The 19,019-nt window shown below is 51.2% G+C and overlaps 1 protein-coding gene and 3 long non-coding RNA genes across 8 annotated transcripts in view; 1 reads left to right on the top strand and 3 right to left on the bottom strand.

The window, feature by feature from the left end:
• Positions 1-743, bottom strand: part of LOC108282542 — a 51,571-nt gene extending 50,828 nt beyond the window's left edge. For all 4 annotated transcript variants that reach the window (XR_005195463.1, XR_001816463.2, XR_001816462.2 and 1 more), the window contains exons 1-2: positions 548-743; positions 5-116 (exon numbers count right to left, since the gene is read on the bottom strand). This is a non-coding gene — a long non-coding RNA (uncharacterized LOC108282542). The remainder of the gene's footprint in view (positions 1-4; positions 117-547) is intronic.
• A 127-nt stretch (positions 744-870) lies between these two features.
• Positions 871-4,603, top strand: HAND2 (heart and neural crest derivatives expressed 2). Its single transcript, XM_017498526.2, has 2 exons — positions 871-2,365; positions 3,716-4,603. The coding sequence occupies exons 1-2, from the start codon at positions 1,811-1,813 to the stop codon at positions 3,812-3,814; spliced, it is 654 nt and encodes a 217-aa protein (XP_017354015.1). The 5' UTR covers positions 871-1,810; the 3' UTR covers positions 3,815-4,603.
• On the bottom strand, positions 4,212-4,726 carry LOC108282543. Its single transcript, XR_001816464.2, has 2 exons — positions 4,643-4,726; positions 4,212-4,411 (listed from the first exon to the last, which is right to left on the bottom strand). It is a non-coding gene; the product is annotated as an uncharacterized LOC108282543 (long non-coding RNA).
• Positions 4,727-5,878: 1,152 nt separating this feature from the next.
• LOC108282544 lies at positions 5,879-9,747 on the bottom strand. 2 transcript variants are annotated; one of them, XR_005195461.1, is made up of 3 exons: positions 9,677-9,747; positions 6,657-6,834; positions 5,879-6,040 (listed from the first exon to the last, which is right to left on the bottom strand). It is a non-coding gene; the product is annotated as an uncharacterized LOC108282544 (long non-coding RNA). The 2 variants fall into 2 exon arrangements; XR_001816465.2 differs by having other exon boundaries at positions 9,571-9,741.
• Between the last annotated feature and the right edge of the window lie 9,272 nt (positions 9,748-19,019).

Below are 19,019 nucleotides of genomic sequence, written 5' to 3'. Positions count from 1 at the left end.
TTACCAAACAGGCTAGTTAAACCAGAGGAACACCGATACCAGCCACACTACAGATTCGGGGAATCGAGGTGCCCGCACTTTGCAATCTGCCGAGGTCTTCGTTGGGGCTGCTGTCCCTGAAGGATGTGGAAATAACAGGTTTACAATCGGCTTGATCGTGCGCCCGGAGGACCCAGCCGTTATCTCCAAAGTTTGCCGCAGTAACGTGAGCCACCCCAAACAGCTCTAACCGGGGTAACAGGGTGGGTTAGTCAATAGCCACTGAGACCAGCGTTTCCAGCCTGTAAACAGGTTAAAGAAACACCCTTCTCCAGCCCCTCCCTGTCGCTGCCGCCCCCGGGGCAAGGAGACAGCGGGTCTCCTATCCGCACCTTAGTGGGGGCCCCCACTGCCTGCCACTAGGCTCCCGGGGCCCCCTGCATAAAATTGTAAGAAGCTGCCTGCGTCTATTTTCTTGCCTCCATTACCTACAAAGCACTTGAAAAGCAATACCTGCGTTCTCTTTCTTTCTTTTTTAACTGGAAAAGAAAGCAGAGTGATACTGTACCTGGTTAGAGATTCTTCAATATTTGAGACTTGGGGGAAAAAATAGTTTAATAGCGAAGCATCTGTTAAACACTTGCATTATCCTCTGCTGATAAAAAAAAAAAAAAAAAAAAAAAGTTTTTTTAACCCTGCCCTCCCCCCAAGTTTTAATTATCTTATGGTTATGAGGAGGCAGCCAATCCTGGAAGAGGACCTCGCCAATTAGGAACGTGAACATCAAAAAGTTTTATTGCGGAGAGCTCCAGGCGCCGCCCCCGCCGCCCCCGCCGCCCGGGGATTGGCGCTAGGAGCCTCTGACGACATATATTAACCCGAGCGGCCCTAAAGATGTAGCTGTAGATGGAGATCTTGCTGGGAAAATCCGCTGGCTCCCCTCACGTCGTCCGGCTCAGGAGAACCATCGCCACTACCCAGGAGCTTCCTCGGCCACCGCGCAGAGCCCTCCAAGAGCCCAAGCCGCCGCCTTCGAGCTCCAAGGCGCATTCAGGGCCCCAGATCCTTGCCCCGAAAGGAGAGGATCTGAGAAAATGGATGCACTGAGACCTCTCTGAAAACCCTCCGAGAGAGCCCGAGACGAGCGAGGACAAGTTACTCACAGCTAAAATCACATTTAAGGACCAAAACAACAACAACCAAAAATTCCATTAAAACAATAAGCGCCCAAGAACCCAGACGGGCTGGTGGGGGGAGGGGAAGAGGCGGGACGGGGAGGGTCGCACGGAGGTAGCTCTGCAGTGAGCAGTCGACCCCGCCGCCTCCCGGCGCAGCCAGACCGGCTCCTCCAGCCGCTGCTCAGACTCGCCCCTGGATTTCGGGTTAGCTTCGGGGCCAGGAACGCTGCCGGGGCGTGGATTCCCGAGACTCTGCGAAGCAGCCTCGCGGGAACCCCGGCACCTTTGTATGAGCACGAGAGGATTCTACCTCTGCGTAGCAGCCCGGAAAGCAGCAGCAGGAGCGCGGGCCGTGGAGCAAGGCGGGAGCCGGCGGCGGCGGCGGCCAGGGGCGCACGGTGCCGGGACCAGCTCGCGGCGCCCCATGGGGAGTCAGCGGCCGCAGCGCTGCTGAAGCAGGCCCGGCTGGCCAGGCGCGGGGACGGGGCCCGGGCTGCAGCAGCCCCCTCTGCGGCTGCCGGGCGGGCCCGGGCGCCCGGGGGCTGGGGGGTGGGGGGTGGGGGAGGACGCCCAGCGCCGAGGCGAGGGCCCGGGCGGAGGGCGCGGCGGGGCTGCACGCACGCTGGGGCGTGTGGAGGGGCACAGAGGGCGAAATGAGTCTGGTGGGCGGCTTTCCCCACCACCCGGTGGTGCACCACGAGGGCTACCCGTTTGCCGCCGCCGCCGCCGCAGCTGCGGCTGCCGCCGCCAGCCGCTGCAGCCATGAGGACAACCCCTACTTCCACGGCTGGCTCATCGGCCACCCCGAGATGTCGCCCCCCGACTACAGCATGGCCCTGTCCTACAGCCCCGAGTATGCCAGCGGCGCCGCCGGCATGGACCACTCCCATTACGGGGGGGTGCCGCCGGGCGCCGGGCCCCCGGGCCTGGGGGGGCCGCGCCCCGTGAAGCGCCGAGGCACCGCCAACCGCAAGGAGCGGCGCAGGACTCAGAGCATCAACAGCGCCTTCGCCGAACTGCGCGAGTGCATCCCCAACGTCCCCGCCGACACCAAACTCTCCAAAATCAAGACCCTGCGCCTGGCCACCAGCTACATCGCCTACCTCATGGACCTGCTGGCCAAGGACGACCAGAATGGCGAGGCGGAGGCCTTCAAGGCGGAGATCAAGAAGACCGACGTGAAAGAGGAGAAGAGGAAGAAGGAGCTGGTCAGTACCAGGGGGCGGCGCGCGGTGGGGCTGAGGGGTCAGCGGACCGGTGCTCCCGGCCTCTTTCCAGTAGGGCTGGAAATGGCATCTCGTGCATCCGGCGCCAAGGTTGTTTGCACCAGGTTGTGTGAGGATGGTTTCCGGCAGGAGCAGGGAGATGAGAGGAGGTTGTCAGCAGGAGGAGGAGAAGGTTAAGGATGCTTTGCGCTGGTGATCTTACCTCCGGGTTGTCACTGCTCCCTAGGCACTTAGGAGGGACCTAGAAAACTCTGGGTCACGATCGACCGCAATCACACTGGCCTAGATGCCTCACCCCGTATCTGTTAGACCCTTCTTTTGGCCTCCAATCCGATCTTGCTTTCAGATGTTTCCAGAATAAGTCTTGAAGAAGCCCTTGATCCCAATGACCACTGTTGATCGCACCCCCTACCCCATCCCCAGAAGGAGGCTGCCACTGAGACTGAGCCCTGAGTTTTGTGGTAGTTCTCATTACTCTGCCCGGACGACGTAATGGTAAACATAAAATAAGTACTTTGGGCTTCAAAATACAGCTCCAATTTTTCTTTGGCTATGACGTTAAAATGTAATTTCTGAGATGAATATATTCCATGGGCATTTCTAGTTTTATTTGAATGAGCCTGTACATTTTAATGGGAAAAAAGCATTACTATGGTCATTGTTATTAAAAAAATAACACGAAAGTAAACGGAGCCGTTTACAGTTTTCTCAGATTGCTACCAAGTGCCCACAGGACGGTGGTGCAGGATAGAGCTATGGCCACGAAGGGCCCGGAAAATAATTGCATTTGTTGAGTTTTTCTTCTTTAGCCTCTGTAGCCCTTTGGTGGCTGCATAATCGAGTGAACTCCCGAATAACCAGAGATTTCAGAGGCCTTTGGAGGAGAGGCACTGCTGAGCCAGGGACCGAGAGCCTGTGGCCGAGAGGCCCAGGCCGAACCAGAGGCTCCTTCTCCCTATTTTTCCTAGATGTGGATCTGGGATTGCTATTGAAAACAGAAAAACCAGACTAAGCGCTGACTCCAGCTCCCGCTCCTACATCTGGAGTAAGAGAAAAGGCCCCCAGCTCCTCCATAAACGACTCGAAAACGGACGGTTGTTTATAAACTTGTGGATCTGGTAGTTGAGCACTGCAGCAAGGAGGCCTAGGAGCAGGCTAGGGTAGCGCTAACCTTTGTAGATTCTCTGCAGGGGCTGGAGCTCCCCGCTAGTATTCTTTCCTCCCTGGTTCAAGGTCTCCTCCGGCCCAGGAAGCACCGGGGTAGTGTGGCACAAGGTATGCTCTCTGAATTTCTCTTTCCACTTTTCTCACCCTCGCCTTCCCTCTGCCCAGAACGAAATCTTGAAAAGCACAGTGAGCAGCAACGACAAGAAAACTAAAGGCCGGACGGGCTGGCCGCAGCACGTCTGGGCCCTGGAGCTCAAGCAGTGAGGAGGAGGAGAACGAGGAGGAGGAGGAGAGCGCGAGTGAGCCCTGGCCAAGGCGCCAGATGCAGACCTACCACTCCGGAAAAGCTGTCTGTGCTCCGCTCTGAGGACTCCTTGCATTTGGAATCATCCGGTTTATTTATGTGCAATTTCCTTCCCCTCTCTTTGACCCCCTTTGAGGCATCCGCTCACCATCTCCCCCTCCAAAAGAAAAAGTGGATATTTGAAGAAAAGCATTCCATATTTTAATATGAAGAGGACACTCCCGTGTGTGGTAAGGGATCCCGTCGTCTCGTAGATTCTGTGTGTGTGAATGTTCCCTCTTGGCTGTGTAGACAGCAGCGTTGCCCCCGCCCTACCTACTCAACCCCTTCCAGACAAAGACAGTGGGCACTAGTGTGTTTGTGAAGTGTATCTTTAATACTTGGCCTTTGGATATAAATATTCCTGGGGATTATAAAGTTTTATTTCAAAGCCGAAAACAAGGCCGCTAACATTTCCGTTGGGGTCGGTATCTAGTGCTGTCCATTCATCTGTGGTCGTTCCCTCTTTGAAGATGTTTCCAACAGCCACTTGTTTTGTGCACTTCCGTCCTCTAAAACTAAATGGAATTTAATTAATATTGAAGGTGTAAACGTTGTAAGTATTCAATAAACCACTGTGTGTGTTTTTTTTTTTTTACAAAAACCCTAATCTTTTCATGGTTGATACCTCAAAAGAGTTTTGAAAACAAAGCTGTTATACTTGTTTTCATAATATTTAAAATATTCAGAAGTAAACTAAATTATCATGATTGCCTCTAACTTTATTTTAAAGACTCAGTGGTTCCAACCAGCCAACCTGACCTGCGGTCTACGCAGGGGGAGAAGGTGCTCTTAAAGTGTCCTTGTTGCAAAGCCTGCTGGGCTCTGTTGGTGTGGTGTCTCCTTCCCTCTTCCCCCAGCTGGAGAACACTGAGTGGTCTCTAGAAGGAGGACCTGGGCTGGAGAATCCAGTGTCCGCAGTTCGCTCAGAAGGTGCAAAGGTGCCCTTGCTTCCCTGAAATTAATCAGAAGCCGTTTCATGAGGGCGTCAGTTTTTGTTTGGAGAGTGAGTTTCTGGTGGAGGAGCTGTGAGGAGGACCCCGGTGGTATTACTGCAGCGGGAACTAGTCTGGGGTGTTTAATTCAAACTATGGGACTTTCATCCAAGAAAGGAAAAAAGAGAGGCTTTGCTTGTATGCTATACAGGGGATTCTCATCTGAGCAGGCAGAAAGGGGGTGGAAGGAGTTTCGAAAAAGGCCATGATTAGGTAACAAGGAATTTTACGTCAAGTAAGAAATCGCTAACAAGACCACGATTTTAAAGGGGGGCGAGGGGCGGGTTAGATTTACAAGGAGTTATAGCGAACTCAATATTAACTGTGCGGTGTCTGAAGTCTTCCCGGCCGCAGCCCAGTGGAACAGGCGACACCCTCCCGGGACTACACCAGCAGCCCGGACCCGGGACTTCTCCCTGTTGGGTCTTTGAGTTCCCAGAGTCCCAGCTCGTCCCAAAAGAAAGTCCCAGCAGCCTCCTTGGCCTGCGGCCTTGGCAGAAGCTCGAATCTCAGCTCTAGAAACCAGAGAAACTAAAGTGTCTGACTGTGCAGGCTGAGGGAAGGGGAAGAGAAAGAGAGAAAGGTGAACCATATTAAAAAGTGGTTTATTTCATGAAACGTCGTGTATATAAATCTGGTGTTTGGAGAGGCTTGTCAGAGTGTTTCCATCCTGGAACCCATCCTCAGGGTGATGTTTGCACCTGGGCCGCTGGCACAGACCTTCCTGCGATATCCTAAGGGTTCCCACACCTCGCTTGTGCCCACTATGACCCCTCCGCCTGCAGCGGGCTGAATCAGACCCGGCGTGGGCGAATTCAGAAGTGCCCGGGGAGAGACAAGCAAGAGGCTCTGCTGACTTCTGTGGCGGCTGACAACGCGAGGGTGAGGGGTTAGAACAACTCGGTCAAAGCGATCTGAACTTTCTCCCCTTGGGTCAGCCGGCGCTGGGCCGACCTGGTGGGCGCAGGGCTGTGTTTACAGACACTTGCCTTTGTTTATTGCACGGGGAGGAGGTGTGGGGGAGGCGCGCCCTGATTTTCTGTTGCTCTCCCAATCCTCCCACATTTGCTTGAGTGGCTCTCTCTTCATCTCCTGCTTCCAGTTGTTTTCTGCGTCTTTATTTTAATCCGCTCAGGAGAAAGCCATCGGGTCCTAGACTTGGAAGAAACGAGCCTACCAAAGTGTTGGAGTAAACAGTGGTAGAGGAGGTGAGGTTTTAAAAACAGGAACCGGAGAGGAGTTATCTTCTCCGGACGCCTCTGTGCGCCTTGGGTAGCTGGTCTCCGCCATCTGGGCCTTAAGGCACTTCTGCAGGTTTAACACTTTTTCTGGCTTAATAAACACCAACAGAGGGAAGCCAAAAGATGCCGGTGCACCATGGCTATGGAGAAACTTGCTAATACACGTGCTTTTTAAACTTGCGCTCCTCTTTGTCTGGCCCCTGCCCAGCGCAGCCTGCCTGCTCCTCCTTCTGCGCCGCGGCTTCCTCAGGGCCAGCAGCACCAGACCCGGACACCCCATCCGCCCTGCCATTTCAACTCTCCAGAAACCCTAACCAGCCAGACACCCAGCAGACCAGACAGCAGAATGCCCAGCTGCCTGACACTCCAGGCGGCTGAAACCCCTAACCAGACGCACACCCCGACTGACCAGAAACCGGCAGGACACCCCAGATTATCTGTCACCCCAGCCGCCTGTGCATCCAACGCTCTCAGTCACTCAACATCCCCACCCTACGTTGTCAAGTCCCAGAAAGTGAAAGGCGTACTGGACAGGCGTTTCTTCTGCTTCCATGCTTTTCTCTTCCAACACTTATTTCTCTTTTAACTTTTTCTTCTTTGTTTAAAATTTTTCTCCAAGCCTCTACTTGTGGGACCGGCTAAAAGGCCTCTGTTTTAATTGCTCGAATAATGTGGTTGCTGCCATTTTGTTAAGAGCAATCACTCCTGCAGGGAAATCACAAGCGTTCTAGACAGGCCGGAGCCGACAAAAATGTAGGATTTGACGTTAAAAGCTAATTGGGAAGCTGCCTCGGCGGAAGGTAAATTGATGGTAGATCTGGCTGTCAGGGCTCGGCCCCAGACCCTGTGCAGGCCAAGCGCCTGATAACCCTGGAGCACCGGCGGGGCAAAGGCTCGGTCAGTTGTAGAGTGAGTGTGTGTGTGTGTCTGCAGACTCATTCTCAGCTTGGGAAGCAATTTGGGAAACTGCAGAGTGGGGGCCCTGCTCTCAATTGCCCGTGCACCCGCAGCAACTTGAAAGGCTTTTTCAGGCCGAGACCCCAAGATAACAGCAAGATCACTGGGGATCCTTCTTGCTTTCTAAATCGCGGGGCCACCCTCTGGGGCTCGGTGGGAAGCTCCAGCTTTCTGGATCAGTTCACCAGAAGGCCGAGGCATCTAGGAAGGGTGGGCCTGTGGTCTGGGCTGCCTCCTTAGGTGGAAGAGGACCAGGCTGCTTGGTTGTGATGAGGTGGGTGTAGCAGCAGTGCCAGAGAGCACAGCCTGGGAGCCTCTTAGAAAAAGCACTTGTGCATGTGTCCTGTGTCAGGAATGGAGGGTGGCCCAATTCCTTCCATCCGACTCTACTGGTCGCTGCCCCAGCTTGGCGTGAATTGCAGAGCTAGTCTCCCACTTGGACTGGTGAAGTAGCAGGAGAACAAGAGAGGTGGGCGCACCTGGAATTCGCAGAAAGGAGGAAGGTGAGGGTGAGCTGAAATGCAAAGCCGCAGGGAGTAGGAGACCTAGGAGCTCCTTCCCACACTACAGATTTGCAGCGAGAACTCGGGCCAGTTGTAAGGGCCTTAGGTGTGTGTGCAAGGGACATGAGCGGGACAAAGGGTGCCAGGAAAACTGGGACAGGATATACACTGCGGATTTGCAAAGCGCAAGAAACCACTCAGTTATCCCTGAAGCTTTAACCAAACGCTGCGCGGGCGGCACGCGATTTTGTTTTCCACAGCTGCCTTGAGTTCTCCCTGCCTGTGAGTCCCAACTACGCTCCCAGATTTGGGAAAGGAACTGGCTAGTGGGTGCCAAGCAGAGATGGTCTCGAGGGAGGTTTATGGCGTGGGCACCGTAGGGGGCCGAATCTGGACCCTGGTGACCTGAGGGCACCCGTTCCCTCCATTGGGCCCAGCTCCTAAGAGTCCATATCTCCACGCGAGGAGGGAGTGCTAAGGAGTCTCCCGGACGCACAGGACTCTTGGCCCGTCAGAGCCTGCGGATCTCTTGGAGAGAAAAACCCAGGAGTCACCCTCAGCCCGGGGCCCGAGACCCTGATTGGAAGCTCCAACAGCCCCCTCCCTGCGGAAGCTCCACGGTGCAAGGAATTGCCGTTGGGATTAAGTCTACCGGGAATGGGGGTTGGGGGAGAAGGACTACGTGTTTTTTAAATGTTTAGAAAGAAGGGGGAGGGGGAACTCCGGGAGAGGAAACCAATCTCACGTTTCCGGGGGCCGGACAGTTCTGAGCGCGCCGCCTTACCACCCAGCCGCTGTTCCACGCGTGTTTCCCGCACAGCAACTGTGCCCAGCTCCAAGCAGCCTGGAACCGCTAAGCGGTTTCGGTCGCGGGCTATTGGAGGTTAAAGAGCACTGGGTATCTGACTTCCGTGCACAGAGCTTACAGATCTCTCGCCCTGCTCTCCCCGCTCTATCCTGCCGAAGCCAGTTCCCATAGCTAGGCGCACCCCTCACCTCCCCCAACGCGACTCCCCTACACACACATTCCCTTCAAATGCTCCCGGCATTTGGGCCGCTTTGATGATCAGATGGTAGAGCCCTGATTACAAATTTATTCCCGGCCGCTCTGTCGGTCTTTATCTCCGCTATTAGGGACATCTGGGAGTGATTAGTGCCGCGCCCGCGCCCGGCCGCTCTCGCCTATCTCGCAGCGGCGGGGCCGGAGCCTCGCTGACGTCAGGGCAGACGGCTCGGAGCCATCCCAGCCGAGCTGGGTGTAATCGGCGGCCGCGCGGCCAAGTCCTCCCTGGGCCAGGCCGGCAGCTGGAACGCGCCGCCCGCCTGCGCACAGGGACTTTATAAATATGTATTTTTAGCCCAGAAGACTTTGTGCTTTCCTTGTTTGGGGTGAGGAGGGGCCAGTTAACGTCTCTACTGCCCCCTCCCCACTCTAAATTTCCCAACTCGCTACGGCTGAAGCATTCCGCCTGGAAAGCCTTCCGCAGGCGGTCGCTTCTTTGCTGCGTCCCTGCACCAGGGCGCAGCTTCTCTACAGCAACAACAGCGGCCGGGACGGTGCCAGTGCAAGTTCCGGACGGGGTAGGGTGGCTCTTAAGGGCGCCCTCCTACCACTGGCACCCGCTCAGCCCTACAGCTGTCTGGCCAAAATGGTGGGAGTTTCTGTCTAGCAGGACGGCCTGGCAGGAGCTGATTACAGAATGCGATGTCTTTTAGCAGCTGCCTTTGCACCTGCTATTAAAGCCTAGAGGACCCAGGGATCTGAGGTGCCCGACCCTCTTTCGCCCCGCCCTTCCCCCAGCCCCCCAGGGAGTTGTCCTTGAAGCAAACACTGACGTCTCCCAAGGGCAAGGACGGCTGGCGGCAGCTTTGTCCTTTACTAAGTCCCAGTGCTCACGGTAGAGGCTGCTTGTATTTGCATATTTTCTGGGCGCGCAGACTGACGCCCCAGACCTCTGACCCCAGCGTTCTGCGGGCTGACCTGGTCTCTCCTGAAGTAATCGGTGCTGTGATGAATCCAACACTTGAACTGTCCATTTCCCGGAGAACTTGATACAATGACAAATTCAACCCCGTTTTCACCCTACCTTCACCAGAAATTGATCCAGCGGTGCAGGGACTGACTCGGAGCCTGCAATTTTCAAAATCTCCCCCAGAGAATGCCAAACCACTGTACCAGAGGAGGCCACACCCACCCAACGGGTATCCCACCCTGGGCACCTTCTCCACTACCCGCGTGAAATCCAGGACGGTGAGAATGGGAGATGGGTAAAGCGAGGCCTGCATTATTAAGTCTTTACAAGGAGAGAATTAGCCTTATTATAGATCAGGCCTACACTTTCGACTCACTGAGCAGCGCAAGTATTCAAAGCAAACCCAGAAGATGCTCTTTATCCCTGCACGGGCTACAAAGGGCAAGCGGAGTGTTCTGTCAGAAGCTAGGGTGAGAGTAACTATCGGAAAAGGAAAACAGATCATGATGTGAGTGGAGTGACAAGATCTATTTGGGAAACAAAATTTCACAAACAGGGAATCCAATTGAGAGAAATTCCCAAAAGTCCACATCACCTCAGTTCTTTGAGGAAGCCCTATTGGCCAACTCCAAAGTGTCTTCACTTAATCTAGAACCAGAAAGAAACATTTCCTCTCAAGTCAGGGCAATGTCACATTGAGAGCCTTGTCCCCTCTCCCATCCACCCCTATCTGGAGACAAGAGGGAAAGAAACAGCTCTGTGGTTTGGGGGCTAAGGGTAGGGAATGAGGCTTTTAGACAGTTGCGTCCTTAATGACTGAAGGATTCTGGCCTATCTGTGCTTCTAGAAAGGGGAGGAACCGGCAATGTCTGCACAAAGTACAATTTTCTAGAGTGCTGATAAGTGGGTTCTCCATGATCTGACTGAATGCTGGAGCCAACTGAGACACATTAGTTTCCTAAATCACTCAGACCACTCAAAAGCAAACAAACAACAGCAAAAAACAAACAAAAACTCCACATCACTTGTGCCTATAATACTTGCTTGCTCAGAGTATAAACAAACTTTACTTGAATTAAATGGAATAAATCCACATGAGGCACAGACCCAAAGAGTCCCAGTTTATATTTTCAAGCAAAGAAGACAGACTTGCAGGCAGCTAACCTGTTGGTGCAAAAGATGGGCATATACTCACCAGGTCAGTTCTGCAAATAACACCCTAGTTGTTTCCTCAAATAGTATTTTTAATGCATGGCCAAACATGAGCAACCAGATCTAACCAACCTGACATTCCTCCACGACCAGAGGTAGTGTTTGAAAATATCATTCCTTAGTGTACCCCAAATTATCTTTCAGTTGATTGGTGACCCAGAACTAAAGAGTCCAGTAAACTTTTCTGTAAAGTCAGGTTGTTTGGAACTTGTTTTTTACTGCCCCACCAGCTGAGATCCTTTACAACAAACAGTGCACTAACTCAGAGTCAGTGAGAAAGTTCAACCTTCATTATATACTCTAGAGAAGAGGCCAAAATAGATATGATCCTAAGTTAAAATGGCAGTAAATCCATCCTTTGTAAAAAGATGGAAGCCAATGGCCACTGATGACAGTGCAGGGTTGCCTTCAATTTAAAGTGGATTGTTAATGTCGTTGCCTGGAGCTGACCTTTTTGTCTTTAGGATAAGGCAGAAAAGCATGGAAAGAAGAATGTTGCTTTTGAAAAAGAAAACCTGAAAAGGCAACCTCAGTTCGTAACTAGTATTTGGAGAAGGAAAGCCGGTGCGGTTTTAATGGGAAAAAGTAACGGCCAGGCCTCTTGACCATCGCCTTCGCTTTGCAAATCTGGTTTTCATATTCTTGCTCAGTAATCACCCAAAGCCATAACTGTCTCTGAAATTATTCATTAAAGTCATTTTCAGGGATTCTCACAGGATGTCTCTTTTCCGTTTTTGATTTTGTTGGGGCGATGACGTGAGGGTCCGTGGCCGTGTGCGTGGGAAGGGGGCGGGCCAGGGTGGGATCCGCCGGCACCGGTGCTCCCGGCGGTCAGCTGAGCTCAGGCGCGCAGACATCCTTTGATTAAGGAGGGTATTTCGGGGAGTGCAGGCTGTGCAGAAGATCACGGCTGTGCCCTGTGGTGCTGTCAGTAGTGACAGATCCCAGATGGGGCCGCTACTGTATGGCAGATTGAGTTTCTCAGCAGAAAACTCACCCTCCCTCCTAAACGTCTTCAAAAACCTTCTGCAGATACTCCAGGCCTCTTCGTGTGAAACTAAAAAGTCTAACTCCAAAGTTGGTTGTGAGTGTATGTGTGTGTATGTTAAGTGTTTTTTTTTTTTCTTCCTTCCTCTTTTTTCCTCTGCACTTCCTCCTCCTCCGAGCATCTTCGACCCGCAGGGCTACCTGGCTGGTTATAATAGCGTAGATGTGGCTGGCCTTGGGGGGTTCCTGTTCGCCTAGCTCACAGCGCCACGCCGAAGACACAGCCCCGAAGGGCCCCGAAGGCAATCCGGTGGGTAGGGGCGCGGCCGACGGGACTTGGGGGCAACTCCAGCGTACCTCGGGAAAACCAGGGTGGACCGCACGGGCCGCACACTCTTGTGCAGAGAAGGGGAGATGCTGGCGGTATGCGGGGAGCAGGGGAGCGGCCGGTGGGCGGGTGGGAGGACACAAAGGCGGAAGCAGAGAATACCTTGGCCTGGCTCCAGACTCTGCTCCCGCCAGCCATCAGTCTCTGCTCCGCTGAGCGTCGATCCGCCAGCCTGGGCACTTTCGAACGGCAACGAAACTGAAAAAGTCCAACTCCATAGTTGGTTTTGAGTGCCTGTATGTCTGTTAGGGAGGCCAAAAAGGGCGCGCAGTTGCTAACTGCTGAGATTGGGAAATGGTGAAGGCGGGTACCAGATGCAGCCAGGGTTCTGCAGGGTCTGGAATGGGGAGAAGGCGGACTGCGGAAGTCCAGACTGCGGCCCAAGCCTGAAAGGATTGAGGTCTCTCCAAGGTGAGAGGGGCGCCTGGAGACCCGGTTTCTATATAATAAGAATTCACTCACTTGGGGTTTGCTAGTCTGGGTCCCGATTTTCGCGTTCTTGAACAAACTGTGTGTTGGAAACTCTGTTGCAGAAACATTTGGACTTATTTTAAGCCTTTATTTTAAAAGATCAGGAACTTTAAATAAATGCCCCGGGGTCCCTGCCTCCCTGGAGACCACGGAGATTCCTCCATTCCCCCTGCCCCCCACCCTAGGTATCCAAGACTGGCTCCCGGGAAGCAGCCGCAGCTGGGAGAGAGACGGAAAGGCAGAGAGGAAGGTGCGCCGCACCCAGTTTCCGAGCTCATTTCCAGGCCCCACCCATTCCTGCCCTCGCGGTCCTCTTAAACTGTGGAACTTGGCACGTTCCTGCGGGCGAAAAAAAGCGAGAGAACAGAAGAAGGGGAGCCCAGAGAGCGCGAATACTGTTTTAACATAAAGATAAGCAATTTCTTTTTTCTTCGAGATACTAGTGCAGCCTCCTCCACCCTACTCCCACAGCCCTTGGGGCGAGGGCAGCTTGCAGAGCCTCTGCCTGGCTTACCAAAGAGCCTCTGGGGAGCAGAGAGAAAGCTAAAAATACCTCCGACGCTAGACTAGACCCGAGGTCTGGGAGGAGCTCGCCACTTGCTCTGCTCTGGCCTTGCCCAGGACTACGCTTTCGCCCTTTCCTCTCCGAGGGCCCAGGCCGTGGAGGCTAGGGACCCACACTAATTTTGCCTTCACTTTGCGACCAGACCTGGGTCTTTTGTGGCCAAGCCGGTGACTCTTAGTTAAGAAGACCTCCAATCCAATCTCTGGTAAAATCAGATGCCACAGTTTTGATGTTTTCCAATAAGCCCCCTCCACAGGCTCAGTTTTTAAAAAGAAAAGAGGTGGGACCACTAGGCCTCATTTTATACCAGAAACAATCCGGTCACGCAAGGATTCTTCTCAGGTTTGTGTGATGCGCTGTGTGGATGTACGCAGTTACTTGCAGAGCCGGTGAACCCCTTATTTCAGCCCTCTCCAGGAAAAAAAAATAGTTACTTCCCTCTCATTTTTCCCCTTGGTTATCCGTAAAAACGCAAAACTCTATATAAAGGCAAAACACACATTGAATTTCAAAACTCCCGCTCGCCCCCTCTGGAAGGCAGCTTTTCTTTTCACTGCCCATGATGGATAAGAGTGGTTTATTTTTATTTTTTTTCTTGTACCCACATGCCTTGTAAAAGGTTCCTGTGCACGGGCCTGGCCCCTCTCTGATGACCGCAGGGCCTTGCTTCCAGACTGCAGTCCCCGCCACTTGGTTTTTAAGTCCTCGCCTGGAGCCGAGGTGTAATTGTGACCCCTCCCGAGCCCCGAGCCTCCCGGGGGGACGGTTGGCCCGGCCTGCGCTGGGGCCGGGACCTCCCAAGTGGCGGCCTGGGCGCCGGGAGCCGCGTGGTCTTCTGCTTCCCTGCCTCCTCCCTCTCTCCCTCCCCTGCAGACTTTGCTCGTTTTCTCCTAGTTTCCCCAGCTTGCTAAGCGCTATGGCGCACAGAATTTCTCTCTACTTTTTTGATTTTCTCTTCTCTTTTCCTTTCTAGCACCTTATTACCGCTCTCTCGGCCGTCTTCTCGTTGAGATCCCGGGCCCAGAGAAGCGAAGCGGGGCTTTGTCGAAATATGGGGGGAAGAACTGGGAGCCTCTGGCCGCCTTGGCGCCGCGGTGGAGTCCGACCCGGCGAGCCTCTGCGTAACGTCAGCGCGCTGGGTAATTTACCTTCCCTGGGCGTCTGTCAATATGACTAATTTCCACAGAGGTCAAAAAGCCTTTCTCCGGCAGTCCATCTTGGAACGCTCTCTTACGCAGTAGACGGGGTTGGTTGTTTTGTTTCCAGCCCTAGAAATAAATACTCTTGGGGCGTCCCTGCCAGGGCAGCCTGAGAGGAGCAGAGGAATATACACGGTGTCAATTAAAGTCAGTTTTCCTTGAACTATGAACTGTGATTGGGCGTAAACGAGAGCGACCTGCTTGCCTGTTAATACACATTACCTAACTCGTCCTTGATACCAATGCTTTCTTTAGAAACAGAAAATCAAAAAGGAGGAAAATAATCATTGCTCCAGTTCTTCTCTGCCGCTTGCAGATGCCTATTGAAATATTTGCTCTGCATTTCAGTGTGTAACTTAAACGTAGAGGATGTGCGCGTGTCTTGCTAATCTGACCTAGACAAACAGTAAATATATTATCCGGGTGGTGTTTTACAATAATTTTTAAACTGCTGCCAACTTGTAAGTGTGAATCAGAGCTGTGGAGTTAATTAAACATTCTCTGGGACTCCCCAGAAGCGGCTAATTGATGCTGGTAGCATAACCCGGACACACTTTGAGGAGTGCGCGGACCGAAGCCTGCGTGGCTAGCGGGTCAGGACGATTCTGTCTGCACAGTCCTCTCTTGTATGCAGCAGGGAGTGGGGAGATGAAGAGCACTGGCCCCTGAGGGCACCCAGTTGGGTCCCTTGGGTCTTGGAGGAGGTAAACCTCTCCAATCTGGGGAATTAGTGCCCAGCGAAAAGTGAAAGTCGCCAAATAACCCATTTTTCTCCCACCCAAGTTCAGGCACTGAGGCCCCAACTAATATAATTCTCCGAGTTAAATTTTTAACAAACCCTCTGGAAAAAACACGTCCCCACCCCACTTCTAAAGCAAGTAAATGCCTGGATTTGGAGCAATTCGGTGCCTCAGGGAAACCCAAGGGAAACCTAAGAGCTAAGATAACCAAGCAGAAGCCTAGGAAGCCTCACAGAGGGCCGTCTGAACTCGTGGTCCCTGGCTGCTGCCTGCGCACGTGGGTGACACACAGCCCCACCACCTCCCCCCACAGCCCGACCTCCTTACCTGCTCTGCCATTCTGGCCACATGCAAGCAAGCAAGCAAGCAAGCGCGCACACACACACACACACCCTTCTTTCCCTCTCTCATCTGTTAGTGCATTTATGACCTAATGAAAGTATATCCTTTAGGGAAAAGACTGTCTATAAAACTTGAAATATGAAGAACCCATTTGGATATTCCCACTCCAGGCCAGGCCTGAACTTGAAGTTTTTTAGCACAAACACCTTGACTCCTGTTGCTTCTATAATCACCCTGTTATTTTTACTAAACGATGAGAATTGGTTCTAAGTGACCTCTGCTCATTTCCTGTGGAAGGAGAAAAGTCTCCAACCTGAGAATATATCTTTATTTGTTGGAAGGCATTCTTTTTTGTTGGAAGGCATTCATTTGTTGGAGGGAATTAATTTTACTTTCTATTCCTTGTCATCTTGGAAAAACCCTGACACCATATGTTCCAACTTCTGCTAACAGCTGGGGAAACCAAGGACTCTTTCAACTCCCTTCCATTTCCTTCCTGCCCCACCGTTCCCCCCAGTTGCCACCTTTTTGGGTTTTACAAATGTTGATCCATTCTTTCTGCTGGTCCCTTTGTGAAATACCTATGAGTTTCCAACATAAATGAGTGCCCTTTGGAAATCCTATTGTTAACCATCCGCCTTTGTGGGAAAAGGCAATCTGATTTTGTGTTTTGGGGCAGGTCTGTTTATTGCCACATATGAATAGAACAGATATTATTTCCCTGTGATTTTATATATAGCATACCTTTAAATAAGACTATTAAGTCTCTTCTATTTTGCAATTTGAACTTCGCTGTAAGAGTGCTTTAAGTTGTTTATTAGCTGGGACTATGCAACAGGAAAAGCTGCAGCAGAAATAAACAAAAGAATGAGCTGAAGAGCTCTGTCCTTTGGTGGAATTGATTTGTTTATTTGCATATTTCTTGAAAGGGAAAACAGTTCTAGCTTAAAATCTTTTGGCATCCAGGAGCCATTTAATGACTTGTGGGTAGAGGGGGTCGATTGTTCAACACCCTGCTGAGTTGACCCCTTTGTTTCTGAGTTAACATCATTACTCCTCCTTATTTTATTTAGACTTTAAACAAAGTTTCGTGAGTAACAAGAACTTTTACACCTAGGGAAAGCCTTGGGAAGCGGGCAAAGTGCTCAGTCCACGCAGGTGTAAGAGGATGTGCGTGAAGGGCAGTGCTCTGAGACGCACCCATTTCTAGGGAAAAAGGTCTTGTCCTCCTTGTAACAACAACAACAAAAAGGCTATTTTCAATCCTCTGTTAGACAATGTCAGTCTTTCTTTTTAACTGTGTTCTAGCTTGGCCTTTCCACTTGGGACCGAGGGCTCAGCCAGTTCTCCAAGTCTATGATCCTAGCCCTTAACTGTAGGAGCAAATGACTTTAAACTGACAAGCCTCTGCATTTGGGAAGATGAGGGGGGAGAGGAATAGTGTGCATTTTGCCTCACCTAAGATTTTATGATTCTGTGAACAAATATTATTTTCTAGTCTGATTTTCAACTTATGACCCATTGAGCAAAGCAGAAAGTTATTGCATGTTCTTCAATCCTGTATCTTCAGTAGGTAACATCCTCCTCCTCAATATGTGGCATTATGTGTAAATATATTTAGCATCTAGTCTCTCATATATATTCTAATCAGATTAATTTTTCATAAACAGGCAGTAATTCGCATGGTTTAAAAATACAGAAAATGTACATGTGGAAAGTCTCTCCATTTGCCTCACTCACTGTAATTCATTTCTTATGCATCTTCTTAGAGCTTCCTAATGAGTAGAAAAGCAAATATCATCTCTATGAGACAGGAGTGGGGAGAAGCCCAAAGTGTAAGAGGAGAAATTTTTGGTATGCATGGAAGACATGGATACTTAGCAACTCTCTCTCCTGGCACTCAGCTGCACACAGAGAGAAAGTCATGGCTATAGAATAATGCCTGTAGAATTCTAGAATAGTGCAGATTGCTCCAGTTGTATCTGTTCTACTGATACGGAGAGAGAAGAAGGAAGGTGTCCCGGAAGCTTTGAAGAGCCTCATATCAAATACAATTTGGGCAAGGTGTGAGATTCCACCTGACTGTAATTTCAAACATCTGGGAATGAGAAGATGGGGCACATGTGAAATTATTAATCTCGAGAGCTCCAAATGAATTGTCTTTTCTCTGTAGCTGAGGAGCCAGAATAAGAAAAAAGGGAGAAAGAAGTAAAAGAAGCAAGTAGGAAGAGTAAGATCAAATTCTGTCTAGAGTTGTGGGAATGTGGCCCCTCATTTTCTGTGTGCGTCCCCTCTCTCCAACTCAAACTGAAAAGGTCTAAATTGTTCTGCATCATATAAGTAATAAATAGACTTTCTCCTATCACAAGAGAGGTTGTTTTGCCATGTTCTAGTCCATAGATGGTTTATATGGGTTATAATGGAAGGAGGTGGGGGATTGGGAAATACACATTTATCATAAAACAATTGAGACACATTTTGCACTATAATAACTATGTATACACTTGATAGACCCCAGACGTTTTGCCCTTTACAGTTCAAAAAGGCATGAAGGTAAATCATTCCCTATACAGAGCAGGTGACACCTTCACTTATATCAGTGTGGCCCATGGAGAGGCTGAGGGCTCTTGCTCCCCAAGTCTAATACAGACAGTGACTGACCTTGACTATCCTCCATCTAGGAGTTAGATATGGATGGAGAAGAAGACACACCTTGTAGAGAAAGTGCCATGCACAGGCTCCCTTGACAGGGATGGGGGTAGTTCTGCTTTCTGGGATGTTCTGTGATTTGTGGTACCTGGTCAGAATTACAGTTAAGTTGGATCAAGCCCATGCTTACCCCTACCCTACCCCAATGCTCCTTCCCTTATCCTTGTAAATCCTGTTGAAAGCATTTTCATCTTCTAGATGGACTATAGCCATGACTTTCTCTGCGTATGCAGTTGAGTGCCACAAGAGAGGGTTGCTAAGTATCCACGTCTTCCATGCATACCAAAAACTTCTCTTCTTTCACTTTGGGCTTCTCCGCACTCCTGTCTCATACTAATATAAGATGCAGTAATAACAACAAAAGCTTGCTGCTGATTCTCGTTTCCTCTGAACAGATATTTTTTCCCTGCCCGTCTTAGGGACCTACTACTAGGTTTCAGCTTTAGTTACTGAGGTTAAGCCATCCTCTGAAAGGAGTTAGCTTCCAGATCACCCACTGTATTGGCCTAATGCCCTCACAGGACCAAAGGGCATCTGCTGGGTGAAAAGGATCCCAAAAACCCTCTGCCCCCTGCATCCCTGGAGCTGTTCATCAGACTGGAAGCCAAAGGCCCACATAACTCTAATTAATGTGTGCATATGTTGGCCAGTCTTTTGGCTGATTTTAGCATTAGTACTTGAATTGGCAGGGTCAGAGAGTCTGGTGCTTGTGCTCTGATGAGGACTTACAGCCCTAATGAATCATGTGACCATGAGTGGACTTGGATATCAGCTGTGTTCAGGAGACCTGCCTCTCTGCCCCTTGTGCTTTCCACCCTGAGGGTCTCTTTCTGTTCCCAAAAGG

The sequence above is a fragment of the Cebus imitator genome, unplaced genomic scaffold (assembly GCF_001604975.1).
Source record: "Cebus imitator isolate Cc_AM_T3 unplaced genomic scaffold, Cebus_imitator-1.0 Scaffold243, whole genome shotgun sequence".
Taxonomy (NCBI): domain Eukaryota; kingdom Metazoa; phylum Chordata; class Mammalia; order Primates; family Cebidae; genus Cebus; species Cebus imitator.
Note: the sequence above shows the minus strand (reverse complement) of the source record. Positions and strands in the feature narration are given on the sequence as shown.